Here is a 16,708-nt window from a genome sequence, read left to right as displayed (position 1 = left end):
ATCTATGTTTAGGTTTAGACACAGATAAAGTTGGATGCATATTTTTGAGATCATTCTTTTTAAAAAGATTCAGATTCTATTTTGTGTCTCGTTTGCATTTCTGGAAAAAAAAATACTGCTAGAAATAAATCTGATCGGAAAACAAGTCCATTTAGTTTGGATGTCTGCAAAACTCACATGGAAGCAGCCAAAATGCTTTTTATCAGAAGAAGGAACGCTCTAGTGTCTGAATTGATTAATCTACGATAAACCAAGTGCAAAGAAATGTGAATTCCAATTGAAAAGCAAACTAGAGGAAACTGAAGATGATATTGATCAAATGCTTCAGCAAGAAGGTAAAAGCGATCCATACGAATGTCGTGATCGAGTTATTGCTGAACTGGAAGCAAGATTTGACTCCATGTTTCATATGTGAATTATCTTCGCTAGATTATTGTCATTACCATTCTAGACGACACTGAAGAGGACTTGCAACAAAATAATGGCAGATAATATGCTGAGGACATGGATTTTCCTATGTTGGCTGGGGAAGTTCTTCGGTTATAGTCAACTAATGCACTTCATAACTTGCAGTGTAACGCTACCGGAAGTGATGACAAGGCAAATCAGTTACTTTGTTTTTTGTTTTTTTCTCACGCCTATATCTTTCCTATGCATGTATTCTTTTTGTTATTACGTTTTTTCTGGTCGTTCTTTTTTTTTTATTATTGTTTAATAATCATTGAATAGTATTTTTCCGTTTTATTTTAATTAAAAATTATTGAAATTAGTTTTATTTTATCTTTTTAGGAATAATTGAAAACGCTTTTTGCGCTCTTTTTTTTAAAAAAAAAAAGAAAGACTTTCTGAAAACACTTTTAAAAATCTTTTGAAGCAATGAACTATATAATGAAGACTAATTGTGTTATTTTTATCTGTATAATTGTGTTAATTTTTATTGTATACTTTTGGATAATGTCCTTTTCTTATATTTTATTTCAATAAATCGCTTCACAATAAAAATATTGAAAAATAATAAAAGTGAAGGAACTGATTTTTCAATATAAACAAATATTTTACTTGTTTGAAATTTATAACATAAATATATTTTGGAGCTAAACTCCATCCTCAGTATGTTTTCTTTCTTTTTTTTCTTTTCTTCTTTCTTGTCATGCTGTAAAGTTGGAGAAACAAAAGTCTGTTTGTAAAGAGCAGCGCGTTGTATCTCAGTGGTTGTATTTGGAAATGTTGGAACAATGTGTAGGCAACGCGACAATAATACAGAACTCACATCCTTTACATGTTTCCAGTGTGTTTATCTGCCATGCTATTTCTCAGAAGAATTTATTGTTTTTTGAACATCAGAGAGAAAACTTTCTCCAACTTTGAAGCGTTCGTTCATGACATATTTTTCGCATTGTGGTTTTGTATGAGTTATCAAAAGTCTATCAAACTTGGTTTTAATCCTCCTTGCAAACATTGCTATAGCTGGCGTCATGGAAGTTAGAACATTATTATTTGAGGTCATTCTATATACCCGCAAAAATACTTGAATGGCGCTTTCAGTAGGTGTATCTATCATGTTCTTAAGCACTCTTTTGAATGTGTTCATGAACCATTCTGCTTGACCATTGCTTCTTAAATGATCCGGTGCGATCGTGATATGCTCCAGTACAAAAGTTTGAGGGAATATTTCAAATTCATTAGATGTGAATTGTGTTACATTGTTTTATACAATAGTTAACAACCCCAAACAGAGCAAATGATACATGTAAAAAAAAAACAAAAAAAAAAAAAACTAATGACTATTTCCATAGTTGGTTTTTTACATTTTAACATGGCCAGTCAATTTTCAGCCAGGATTTGAACTTTATAGAAGTTGTCTTCGCTTTCAAAACACAACCTTTGCATATTTTCACCGCATTTTCAATGTCTTTGTCCATGCATCTCCAATATACATAACTTCCCGTGAGATTTTTCATATTTGAAATTAAAATTTGTTACGTATTCTTTTCTGTAATCTTGCAGAAATAAGCACTCACTCACTGTACATGATCGTACCATTACACACGAGACCCACAACACATTGTAGCCAAGTACGTCGCAAGGAACATGTAAAATCGAACAGAATGAAGGAAGAAAGCGACCACGTGTCTGCGTGTGTTGTCTTACCTGCTGGGAGGATCACAGGGGGGGGCAGAAATTAAAAATGGCGGCTGTGGTTTTTGTAAGATTATTGAGCGATGACGTCAGGCGTCACGTGACTTTTTCTGGCCGCCGATTGGCTGATGATGAACGCTTGGACAATAAAAGGAGTATGTTCAGAAGATCGAGGACAGTGTGTATCAACTGCATCAGTGTGATCAGAAGTTCGACATGCGTGTTAATCAACTGCCATAGTTGCAAAACGAATTCAGAACAGACGACAAGCAATAAACTCAAATCATATTTTTCTTTAATAACATATATTTCCGAGTACTTTCCTGAATAAAATGTGATTCCAAACGCGCTCATCTTCTCTGATGCCTGTCCTCTCAAACTTCATCCATGTCTCTTATGTGATCGTCTTCTCTCACATGATCGTCTGTTTGTTACACACGTTTTCTTTTTATAGTTCTTTGTTTCGCACACAACTCCACATTTGCATACACATGCTCACTCTCTGTTATGTAACTACGTCATAGATTGAATGCACTTCCGAAATTTGTCTGTGCTTTTTTCTTGTATTTCATTTTTTACATTCCTTCAGAAATCGTTGTCTAGTGCTCTTTCTTTTATTTCTTTTAGTGTTATTGGAAGCTTCCTACTGGCATTACGCAATATATTTTTTTACTTCTATTTTACTTTTTAGGGATTCATCCACTATGTCTTCAAAATGTTTAACATATTTTTTTAGATAAATTTAAATAATCTGTCAGCATCTTTTCTGCAAACAGTAATGTATGAGACGCGTGAGCCATAGTTTTTTTTTTTTTTTATATTTTTTATAATATGCAACCTGCAATGTTGTATAATAATGTCGAGATATGGATTGTAATGCCTCAAAAATAATTCTGGTGCGAGGATATTTTTTTTATTTTTTCAAATGCTTCCTGGCATTCTGTCGTCCAGACCCAATCTTTTTCGCTTTTAATATCTAGTTAAAAGATGCACGCACATCGTGCATGTTTTGAATAAACACATTGTAATAATTTTCTAAACCCAGAAAACTTTGTAGTGACGATAAGTTTTCCAGAGCCTTCATACTTTTATCAAACTAATTTGCTCTGTCTATAATTTTTTCTTTAAAAATCACATTTTTCTTCCTTCAATTTAAATTCAGTCCTAAAATCTTTTAAATACTTCGGATTTGTATAGCTCGGTGCTTTTACTCGTAACTAAAATGTCATCTAAGTAAGCTATCGCAAGTTTCAATCTGCTAAGCAATATGTCCATTACTTGTTGAAAAATGGTTGGTGCAACCTTAATCGTTTGAATTTGTACAACCCCTAACTTTGAATGCTCTTTGTCCATAGGTATTTATAAATACACATTGTTCCAATCAAATTTGAAAAAATATTTTCCTTTTATGAGTTTAGTAATTATTTTTTTTAAGCTAGGCAGAGGGTAATGGTAATCCTCCAGTGAATGGTTCATTCCTGTGGAGAAATCTGCACAAACACAGATATCTTTGCTTCTTTTTTTTTTTTTTTACATGGACTGTAGTCCAAGCACAATCGCTATTTTCTATTTCCGATAATACTTCAGACTGCTTTTGGACCATCTTGCATGAATCAAGCATCAGTTTTTGAGTAGCATGAGAGATTCAAGGAAGGTAGGGAGTCTGAGGGATGATGAGAGGTGTGGGAGGAGTAAGAACGTTAGAATATCTGAGTTGATTGGCTAAATAATTTCATTTCATTGATAAGGACTGTCGTATGTTTATAGAGGCAATAAATGCACAGTTTGATGTCAGTGTGGGAACTGTGCACACAATTATTCACAAGGAAGTGAAGATGTGGAAGATTTGTGTGAAGTTTATCCCAAGGGTGCAGTCTACAACTCCATCCTTGTCATAGACTATTTGATCAAGGTAGGCATTAAAACAGTTCCTCACCCTCTCTATATTCCAGACCTTGCTTCCTTGCTTTCTGTTACTTTTGATTATTCTCTAAGCTCAAGGAAAACCTTAGAGGCTGTCGTTATGAGAAAATTAAGGAGATCAAAGAGGCTGTGACAAGGGTCATTGACACGCTCAGAGAAGAGGACTTACATGGAGCCTTCCAGAAGTTGTTGGAATGGTACAACAAGTGCATTGCAGCCAGAGGAGATTACTTCTAAGTGGAATAGAGTTTCATGTGTGTACTATCAATAAAAATGCCCATATGAAAAAAATCTGGAAACTTACTGAAGGCACTTCATATTATCAGTAAATCTGGGCTGGAATCAAGTTGTAATTTAATACTTTTATTCAATATTCTTACTTCCATAAACTTTAAAGCATTTTCAACTTTGTCATTTTAGCAATTTTAATACCTTTTTAAAAAATGTTATTTTTAATTTTGAATTATGCACTTTTGTGTCCCATGCAATTGTATTTAAAACAGTTTTCATCCTTTTGGGGTTGTAGTAGCTGAAGCAACAAATTGTGGCTTTTAATTGGAACCTATCCTCCTAACTCACCAGATCTAGCTCCATCTGACTTCTTCTTGTTTCTTAAACACAGATACCATCTGCATTGTCACCATTTTGGAAACAATGATGAGGTCATGTGTACCATGGAGAAGGTTTTGGAGAACCAGGATGTCATCTGATATTGCCTACGAAGATGCACTTTCTTTATTACGTATTTACTATTTGGCGTTGCCAGGGAATTAAAAAAATTTTCATTCTTTGTTTTTAAACATTTATTGTTTTTGGGCTCAAATTAAGTTATTATGTTAGATCCATGTCCAAGAAACCTATATCTATCTATATGTCTGTAGACTGAAAATTGACAGAGTTATTGTGTAGGGAAATGTACACACACACACACACACACACACACACACACACACACACACACACACACACACACACACACACACACTTTTATAGATATACTAGCATTTCAGCTCGGCGTTGCCCGGGTGTTTGGAGGTGTATGTTGAGCAAAAATAAAAAAAAGCGGTCAATTTTTTTTTACTTTGACCCCTATTATGACCCCTTAATATGTATTGTTTTGGGCTCAAATCAAGTTACTAAGTTAGATCCATGTCAAGGAACCTGTATCTAAGATTTCAAGTGCTTAGACCCAAAATTGTCGGAGGAGTTTGGTAGGGATCTCAAAGGTCAAATCGTTGAACTTTGACCCCGTAACAGCCAAATTTCTGGCCGAAAACCGATCACAAAGATTTTCCCAAATCCCAGTACCCTGTATATAAAATTTAGAGTCTGTAGACTTAAAATTGACAGAGTTATTGCATAGGGAAATGTACACAGACACACACACAGACACGTTCACTTTTGTAGATATATAGATAGATTGTGTTTTCAGTGATCGGGAGATCCTATTTATTAAAAAAGGAGGATAGAAGGTGCTAACATACTACGGACATTAAATTAGTGTATCTATATACTAATTTAATGTTTGTAGTATGTCATCGCCTTCTATCCTCCTTTTTAATAAATAGGATTTCATGATGAATAATTTATAATCTGGAAATCGTGACACATTTACGTTAAAGGTACTACGGTATTAATATATAGATTATTGTAAAGATAATATTGTTTTAATCTCCGCGTATAAAATTATTAGCTGTAATGCTTTCGACCTTTGAATACATGCTAAAAAATTTTAAAGCCATCTTCAACCCTACTTGAATTGGCACTGCATGATTCCAGAGGCAAGAAATCTAGGATGACTGGAAAGAATGCTGGGATAAGAAGAGAGCTCTCCTACACATCCATCTGTATTCCCAAATGGTTACCCATTTTAAAATTGGCCAGTCTTAATGTTGCTTATCTAACAGAAATCTGTGTGTTAACGCGTATGACTTTTTATTCAACAGTTTAAATGCTTTCAAAATTCCTTTAATATTTGGAAGAGTCGCAAAGTAATTTATTTTTTCAACTAAAGATTAGAAATGTGCAGCTTGTTTATGACTAAACTGAAATGCAACAGAGTGGATTTAATTTTGTAAATAGGATTTTAAAAAATTCGTTTTAGTACATTTTTTAATTTTAATAAATAATTGATTAGTAGTAAATAATAATAATAATAATAATAATAATAATAATAATAATAATAATAATAATAATAATAATAATAATAAACTGAATCTTTAATAACAGCTGCACAAAATAACACAATTAGAACCAACCACATCAAAACAAGGATCCACAAGAAAACAGCAAATGCAGACTATGTGAACAAAGAGACGAAACAATAAAGCACATAATAAACGAATGCAGCAAACTAGCCCCAAAAGAATATAAGAATAGGCACTATCAAGTGGGGAAGAAAGTACACTGGGAATTATGCAGACAACTGAATCTTGAACACTCAGAAAAATGGTACAAGCACAAACCGGCAGCAGTACTTGGAAATGAATGTCATAAAATCCTATATAACATGGATATATAAAAAGGTAAACCCATCCAAGCAAGGAGACCGGATATCATACTAATTAACAAGAAGGAAAAGATCTGCCAGAGTGCATATTTTGCCATTACAGCAGACAACAGAGTGGAGATTAAGCAGATGAAGAAGCGGAGCAAATACATTGAATTAGCTAGAGAGCTCAATGGGATATGGAAGATAAAGAAAGTAAAGATAACACTACTAATAGTATGAGGGCTGGGAACAATACTGAAAACTTTTGACAAGAGAATGGGAGAGATTAAAATTTGAGGGATAACTGAGAAGATACAACTGACAACAGAAATGAAAACTGAAATATTAAAGAAAACTTGTGAATGCAGAGACTAGCACTAACACATGAGCTACAGGCACAAACTGGACTTATAGAAAATGCTACACATGTAAAACAAAACTGAAACTGTATAATTAATAACCTTCTGCACCCCTGGATCCCACCCCCAAAAACTGATGCCACACAAAATAAGTGAGGAGAGAAAGCACTAGCCAGACCTCCGCTGGATGAATGCAAAGAGGACTGGGATCTTGTGGAGGCTTTTTGCCACCCAAATTCCAGTGAAGGCCAATGGTTGCCGCCAATGAGAAATCAGTAGTAAGCGGCTGTTACGATAATGCAAATTCATCTCCAAAGCTTATCAAAAGAGGTGGAGAGTAGTAGAAATCTGGGGAGACTTGTTGTCACTCAGAGTCCAGAGAACACCACAAGTTGTTCTCAAAGAGAAATCTTTGATTATAGCTTGTGTGACTACTGATAGTGAATAATAATAATAATAATAATAATAATAATAATAATAATAATAATAATAACTGAAATTGCAAAACATCTCTTATAGAAAAAAAAAAAAAAAAATAATGAATGAATGAAAAGAAAAATTAAATAAATATATAAATAAGTTCTTTTTTTTTAATTCAAAAATTAAACAAAAAGAGCATCAGTCTCGGCTGATATAATACAAAATAGCTGTGAAGAATCAAGGAAGATGAAAAGACCGAGGAGGGAAAGCACTAATCAGACCTCCACTGGAAGAATGAAGAAAGTTCTGGGACCTTGCAAATGGCTTATTGCCATCGAAATCTCAGTGAAGCCCAATGGCTGTTCCCAGCAAAAAATTAATGGTGAACAGCTGTTGTGATAATGCTAAGGTTATCGAAAGAAGTGGAGAGTACTAGAAATCTGGGGAAACTTGTCATTCAGATTCCAGGATATACTATCGGTTATTATCAGGGAGTAATAATGACCTGTGTGAGGAAAACTCCTAGTGAGTAAATAATAACTAGTGGGACCTATGGAAATTCCCCAGCAGACTCTTTTTCTGTAATATAATGATGTTGGCATTCTGTAGATGTTCAGCGAAAATGGATACACTTTGATATTATTGTAGCTCTTTTGTTAAAACTGCAAAAGTAAATATCTAAGCTAGCAGAGACACCTGGCAAAGCCTGGTCGTAAAGTACGCTTAAATATAATATTTTAATTCTTGCAGATTTCGTATATATTATTATAGAGTTAATGTTCTATCGAATTTTATATATTATAAAGTTGCGATTTAAAAAATAAAAAAATATATCCATCTGATTTGGGTGGATCACCTTGAATCGAAACCAAAACCAAAACTTATGTAATATATATATATAACTTGAGTTCTTTCAGCTATAATTAAACCGAAACCAAAACTTATGTAATATATATATAACTTGAGTTCTTTCAGCTATAATCAAACCGAAACCAAAACTTATAATGAATTCTTGGTAAAATTATTTATAAAAAAAAATAGATGACTTGAGTGCCATCAGCTATAATCAAAACCGAAACCAAAACTTATGAAGAATTCTTGGTAAAATCATTTATTACAAGAAATGGAAGCTCATAACAATTAAACGGCAGTCACTCAGATATAAGCGTGATACGCAAAATATATAACACATACACTATCCTATTAATAGATAATAATAATAATAATAATTGGTTGGTTGGTTGTTTTGTTTTACGGCATATCAACCCTTTTCAGGTTATTTAATGCCGAATCTGGTGATTTTGAAGAACGATTTTTTAATATAGTATATTTGTTTTTTAAGTCGTATTCTATTTAACCCATAGTTGGGACCCTAACAGGTGCTACCACTCCGGGTCAGAGTGGACCAGGGAGCAATGGCAATTAAAGGGTGGCTCCACACTCACTAAGGCCTGCAAGCTGGGGCCCTCACCATCGGATATAGTTTAAGGTCATATCCAGGACTAATAATAATAATAATAATAACTGAAACTGTAACATTGTAAATTAAGACCCCCCCAACCATCCAACTAAATAAAAAATAAATTGTAATGTCGGCATAAACTGACACCGTGCCAAATAATCAAGCAGGATAAAGAAGGATGAAAAGACCAAGGAGAGAAAGCACTAACTAGACCTTCATTGGATAAGTGCGAAGAGGACTGGGACCTTGAAGAGGCTTATTGCCACCCAAATTCCAATGAAGGCCAATCGTCATTACCGACGAAAAATCAATGGTAAACAGTTGTTGTGATAATGCAAACTAATTTGCAAAGGTTACTGAAAAGGGTGGAGGGTACGAGAAATCTGGGGGGACTTCTTGTCACTCAGACTCCAGGGAGCACCACAGATTGTTCCCAAAGGGAATTCTTTGATAATGACCTGTGTGAAATCTGTTAGTGAATGATTATTATTATTATTATTATTATTATTATTATTATTATTATTATTATTATTATTATTATTGGCTCACATGGAGCTTTCACACAAGTCAACAAACGATCTGATTGGAAACCTGTGGTGTTCTCTGGAAGCTGAGTGACAACAAGTCTCCCCAGACATCCAGCTCTCTCCACCTCCTTCGATAGCATTTGCAAATGAATTTGCATCATCGCAACAGCCGCTTACCATTGATTTCTCGCTGGTAGTGGCCATTGGTTTATACTGGAATTTGAGTGGCACTCAGCCTCCCCAAGGTCTCAGTTCTCTTTGCGCTTGTCCAGCCGAGATCTGGTTAGCGCTCGCTCCTCGGTCTTTCAGTCCTTATTGACCTTTATTATTATTATTATTATTATTATTATTATTATTATTATTATTATTATTAAGTCACACTCTCACATAAGAAGTGATCACACAGTTTTATTCATGTAGAGATTTTTTTTTTTTCTATTTTAGATTCATTTCATTAATACCTACTCTATTGTGATAAGGGTAATTCTTAGTTTTAATTAGGATAATAAAAAAAAGAATGAATCTAATAGTTAATAATGCAACTATTATTTTTTTTTTGTGTGTGTGTTCCGTTGCTTTATAATGCAAATGGTGGCAGTGATGATATCGGCGGTGGCGGCAGCATCATCAGCAGCATCCCAATCTGATGGCGGCTCCTGCTGATGCTGCAACTGCTATTATGCAGAATTAAGCAACCGCCACTTGTTAGTATTGATCAGACATTGGGAGATATCTAAAGTGTTCACATTGGGTGTGTGTGTGTGTGTGTGTATATATATATATATACACACACAATATATATATATACTACTTCGACAGCCTCTTCTTCTTCTTCTTCTTCTTCTTCTTCTTTTCCTTCCTGTTTGTTCTTCTTCCTCTTCCTCATGAATATTAACATCAGTGTTGCTATGGGTTGCCAGTGAGCTGACTGCTACATCATCTTCTATTATTCTATAGGCGATAATCATAATTCATTCAGCTCTAAGATGGACGCTGCTGCTACCGCTGGTTGAGGAGGATGGTTCCGTGTGTTCACTGTCGTTGTTGTCCTTTCATAATGTCCAATCTTCAATAGCTGAAAAACTGACAAAGGATATATATTTCTTATTTTTTTGTCATTATGTTGAAGATACAGCCCTGTCCTGATATAACGTTCAGGTAAGAATTTGTGCTATTTATCGTTATTTCGCACCCACCTTTCGTTTTTAAGCATCTGTTGTATCTGTTACCCCCACCCCTATACACACACCCCTCCTCCTCCTCTAGCACTCCTCCTCCACCAGCACTCCCACCCCCGCCAATCAGCTCGTTGATTTTTGTTTTTGTAAGTCACCTGATTACATATGAATATTTGTTAATATAACTGAATCTTAAAAACATAAAAAAACAAACGAATGTCATGCAAAGGTATCAGAATTTTATTCATTCAAATCGATAGAGTGATTGTTTCTCGTATCGATGATGACTATATTGATGTGCAACCAATAACGTTCTTATATATTGGATTGGTAACGTTCGGTACAGCCATTGAGGTGTTTATACAGTTGTTTACGTGCACACACACACACACACACACACACACACACACACACACACACACACACACACACACACACACACACACACACACACACACACACACACTGTATGAGCGTAAATTAAAGATCATAATAAAGAAGTAAATGTCATTATTTCATAATTCTAATGAGAATTTTCAAATGACACCCCCCACACACACATATAAAAATGAAAAATTGACGTAATAAAAGCTAGAATACAAGATAATTGCAACTTCTCTTCCAATTTTTGGATTTTGTAATCATGCCCAAATAAATTTGATTTTTTTTTTTTTTGATGGGTTGATAGTTGCTATTTCTTCTGAGAAGTTAAGGGCAGAATAGATTCATTGATTGGTATAATAATTAGATGAATGATTTTGCGCTACAAAACAGTGGCTGTCAACAAATTGTGAATGTCAGCGTAATTAAAAGAATAAATTGTAAGATGGTCAACATCATGAAATTCGGAATTTAGACTGTTGTCATGTGTTTGCTATATGCTCTGTAATTACATTGAGCTTTATAAATTAAGGATTGGTATAAATAAAAGGTGAAATTTTATTGAAAAAATCATATTGCCACAAATATATATATATATATATATATATATATATATATAGTAAGTTACAAAAATATATATGGCAAGTGTGATTAAATGAAGTAGTCATATATATGTATATATATATATATATATATATATATATATATATATATATATATATAGATAGATAGATAGATATATAGATAGATAGATATAGATAGATAGATAGATAGATATATTGATGTATATATAGATATATAGATATATAAATATATATAGATAAATATATATATATATGTATATATATATATAAATATATATATATATATATATATATATATATATATATAGATAAATATATAGATATAGATATAGATAAATATATATATATATAGCGATATATATATATATATATATATATATATATATATATATATATATATATATATATATATATATATATACGGTACTCGGGTTTTTTTTATATTCAAAAGTAATGGACTAATGAATTCAACGAGGTTGTTAGATAGTGCTCAATAAAAAGAGCTGATAATACTTGTTTATTGTTATATAAACATGCTCACATCCCGCTGCTACAAATAGCCACTTGTTTCAATCAAACAACAGATATCATCAGGCAGCGACTTGACTATTCAAAAGTTCAATGAATAATGCATTATTCATTGAACTTTTGAATAGTCAAGTCGCTGCCTGATGATATCTGTTGTTTGATTGAAACAAGTGGCTATTTGTAGCAGCGGGATGTGAGCATGTTTATATAACAATAAACAAGTATTATATATATATATATATATATTACTCTTCATTTATTGAGCACCTTAAATAACCTTGTTAAATTCATTTGTTATCACTCTTGACTACCTGTAACCTTGTGGTATATATATATATATATATATATATATATATATATATATATATATATATATATATATATATCAAGTCGCTGCCTGATGATATCTGTTGTTTGATTGAAACAAGTGGCTATTTGTAGCAGCAGGATGTAACCATGTTTATATAACAATAAACAAGTATTATCAGCTCTTTTTATTGAGCACTATCTAACAACCTCGTTGAATTCATTAGTCCATTACTTTTGAATAAAAAAACCCGAGTATATATATATATATATATATATATATATATATATATATATATATATATATATATATATATATATATTAAAGTAGGGAGAAGAAAACGGTCGAAAATTCTGTTCTCTTAAAAAAGACTTTTGTGTTCCTATATGTCAACAAATAAACAAATAAATGACAAATATATGAACATGTATATGGTTTTCACATTATTTTTTATATGCGCACCCAAGTATATAACTATGTTGTTTAGGAGAGATAAACACACAGGTCTTAATTACGTTTGTAAGAATCTGATATATATATATATATATATATATATATATATATATATATATATAATGGGTATTATTATAAAACAGTCGAAATTTATACATGTATGCACATTTATTTAAATATATTTTTGTGTATGTAGACATGAAATTGTGCCAACATTGTTCTAAATTTCATGTTAATAGATTTTTATTAAAAATAACATATGGTTGTATATATCACTAAGTCCAAAATGCCCATAACTATATATATATATATATATATATATATATATATATATATATATATATATATATATAAAAGCATGTGTATGCATATATTTGTGTGTATGTACGTATGTATATATATATTATAAATATGAGTATGTATATAGAAGTATGTGTATGTATATGTGTGTGTATATATATATATTATAAATATGAGTATGTATTTAGAAGTATGTGTATGTATATGTGTGTGTATGTACGTATGTATATATATCATATATTATAAATATGAGTATGTATATAGAAGTATGTGTATGCATATGTGTGTGTCTATATATATTATAAATGACTATGTATATAGAAGTGTGTGTATATGTATATATTTATATATATATATGACTATGTATATGGAAGTGATATATATATGTATATGTATATATGAGTATGTACATAGACGTGTGTATGTATATATATATGTGTGTATGTATATAGAAGTGTGTGTATGTATATATGTGTGTATGCATATAGAAGTGTGTGTATATGTATATGTAAATATACATATTTATGTGTACATACATACATATGTATATATATGATGTCTACATACATGTATATGTATATATATATATATATATATATATACACATTTGTTATTTTGTGTTAAGTTTATATATATATATATATATTTATTGTAAATTTTGAAAAAAGTCAAATCTCACTTCTATATACATACACATATATATATATATATATATGTATATAGAAGTGTGTGTGTATCGATATGTGTATGTATATGTAAATATACATATTATGTGTGTATATATATATATACATATATATATGCATATATATATGTGTGTATTTAAATGTATATATGTAAGTATATATATCTAAATATAAATACACTCACTATATATGTATAGTATATATATATATGTGTGTGTGTGTGTGTGTGTATATATATTTATATATGTATAGTATAGTATATATATGTATATATTTATATATATATATGTATAGTATAATATATATACAAATATAGTATAGTATATATATACATATATATATATATATATTTAGAAAGATGTATTTAGTATAAAATGATTATATATGTGTGTGTGTGTGTGTGTGTGTGTGCGTGTGTGTTCGTGTTTATGTACATATATAAGTATATGTATTGTTTTGCGTAGGTTTTTTTAAATAGCAATATACACCTTCATGTAGGTGTCTCATATTTGCATTATAAATTACATGGACAATAAATGACGTGCTCTTCGACGATATCTATTCCAATCCTTTGTCGTGTTCAAGATGCCAAAAAACGTTATTTAAGCTTTAGCAGTATTTGAACGACTCAAGTACAATTGTTTATTTCAGTTAAAAATTTAAAGCTCTTACATTTAGGAGACTCATTCGTTGTAACCATATGTGAATGGAAGAAAAAAATGGTTGATTATCTATGAAATCTATTCCAACTCCATCTTTTTGGGCGGATGCTGACATCTGTCTTTAAGTTAAGAAATACACTTGTTTTTATTTTATTTTATTTTTTTTTTAACTAATAATACAATTAAGCAACAGTAACATTCACTTGTACTATTATAGAGAGTCCACATATTTTTGTAGCATTTAAATCTAATTATTTATACCTATTTACAATGCCTCCCCACGGGACAGAGTTAGACACCAGGGTCGTTTTTTAACGTGGAGAAAAGGTACAAAAATAAAAATTGTCTCAGTCGTGAAGGACAGCTCCTCCACCGAAGGAGAACAAGAAATGGAAGTGCAGCATCTGAAGAACAGATACTACACTTTGATCTTGGCCAAAATCCAAACTATAAATCTAATTATTTATAGTTTGGATTTTTCGTAGTTATATTTTCTTAAAGAAGTTTATGAATTATTGTGATAATGTAGAATGAATCTTGATTTATTTGCCCCCCCCCCCAACGGTAGCAGAGTTAGATACAAGATCGTTTTTTTTTTTTATGTGAAGCCAATAAAGACCACTAAAAAAAGGATACTATGTATTGGGGCAAAAATAAAAATTACATAGCCTAGAAGGATTTCCCCTTACCGAGGACAGAACAGATAAAGTGTCTGTAGCGATAGAACAGATACTACACCTTGCTTTTAGTTAAGTAAAAAAATATTTGTTTTTTTTTAATGTACAAATTTCAGGTAGCGTATTTGTTGTAAGAATTATTCATAGGTTTGATCATAAAATATTTGTAACGTAGCCTCATCAACCTTTCTTCATATTATTTGATTACAAACACTAACAGCATATATGAGGACGTCAGCTCTTGAAGTCTGGCTCAATAATAAAGTCACAGAAAAATAAGCCAATTTTAACTAAGAAGAAAAAAATCACAGAAAAAAGCTATGCTTTAATTTATAATGGCCGATAATAAAGTCACTTACACTCATTTTTTTTTTCTTGTTAATATTCAATATTAACCTTCAAAATGTGAGACTCTAACAGTTAAGCTTTGTATTAAAGAAGAACCTTCCATCCCAAATAAAAGGGTGACAACACTGTGCTGTCCCCCCCCCCCTCCCGGCTGTGATGATTTTTTTTTTTTTACCGAGACTTTTTTCTGGGATTTTTGTCTGTGACATTTTTTTTATACCTGGATTCGCTTTAGCCTTGATGCTATAACGAAGCCATCATGAAAAATAATGTATTTTGAAATTTTTATTAGAGCTGATATTTATTTAAAAACACTATTTAAAAAGAATATGAATTAAAAAAAAAAAAAACATTTTTTATTTAAAAACACTATTTAAAAAGAATATGAATTTAAAAAAAAACATTTTTTAATTAAAAACACTTTATCATAAATTATATACTTTAATCACCTTCCATTTAGAGTAAAGTGAAATGAAATACCATAAAATTAATTTACTCTTATTTCGAACATAAATGTGTCTTTTGGTCAAGATCAAAGTGTAGTATCTGTTCTTCAGATGCTGCAATTGCTGCACTTAAGATGGTTTGTACCAGTCAATGGAGGGGAAACCCTCTATACTGGGACAATTATTATTTTTGGTAACCAGAGTGACCCCTTTTAGGGGAGCTGGTTTTTACCTCACATTAAAAACGGCCTTGTGCCTAATTTGCTCAGTGGGGGAGCAAATAAATACCATCTGTTCTTCAGATGCTGCAGCTGCACTTCTATTTCTTGTTCTCTTTCGGTGGAGGAGAAATCCTTCACGACTGAGACAATTTTTATTTTTGTACCTTTTCTCCACGTTAAAAAACGACCCTGGTGTCTAACTCTGTCCCGTGGGGAGGCATAGTAAATAGGTACAATAAGGGTACACCCCACCCAAACAGAGAGAGAGAGAGAGAGAGAGAGAGAGAGAGAGAGAGAGAGAGAGAGAGAGAGAGAGAGAGAAGTAATACAAATGGACACAAAAATTATAGATTTAATTAAAAACATTTATGACGTACTTTTATTATGAATAACTAATAGTAAAATTAATTGATACTAAATTAAGTAATACTAAATCAGTATACACTTAGTTTAAAAATTAATATGCGTTATACTAAACGAGCATCCCAGAGAGAGTGAGTGAGAGAGAGAGATAGAGAGAGAGAGGGAGGGAGAAAGAGAGAGATACAAATGGACAACGTATTAATTTATTAATGTTTCTCGAGAAGCCATATTTATTCTATCGTGTTTGGAGGTT

The 16,708-nt window shown here is 31.8% G+C and overlaps 1 protein-coding gene across 1 annotated transcript in view; it reads left to right on the top strand.

The window, feature by feature from the left end:
• LOC145263198 (uncharacterized) overlaps positions 1–16,708 on the top strand; it is a 208,543-nt gene that overhangs the window by 46,794 nt on the left and 145,041 nt on the right. The window contains exon 2 of the mRNA XM_080120265.1: positions 10,279–10,479. Coding sequence (XP_079976391.1) covers positions 10,442–10,479 — 38 coding nt within the window. The 5' untranslated portion in view covers positions 10,279–10,441. The remainder of the gene's footprint in view (positions 1–10,278; positions 10,480–16,708) is intronic.

The sequence above is a fragment of the Euprymna scolopes genome, chromosome 38 (assembly GCF_053919585.1).
Source record: "Euprymna scolopes isolate OS-2025 chromosome 38, ASM5391958v1, whole genome shotgun sequence".
In the NCBI taxonomy this organism is placed as follows: domain Eukaryota; kingdom Metazoa; phylum Mollusca; class Cephalopoda; order Sepiida; family Sepiolidae; genus Euprymna; species Euprymna scolopes.
This window is presented reverse-complemented; position numbering and strand designations above follow the sequence as displayed.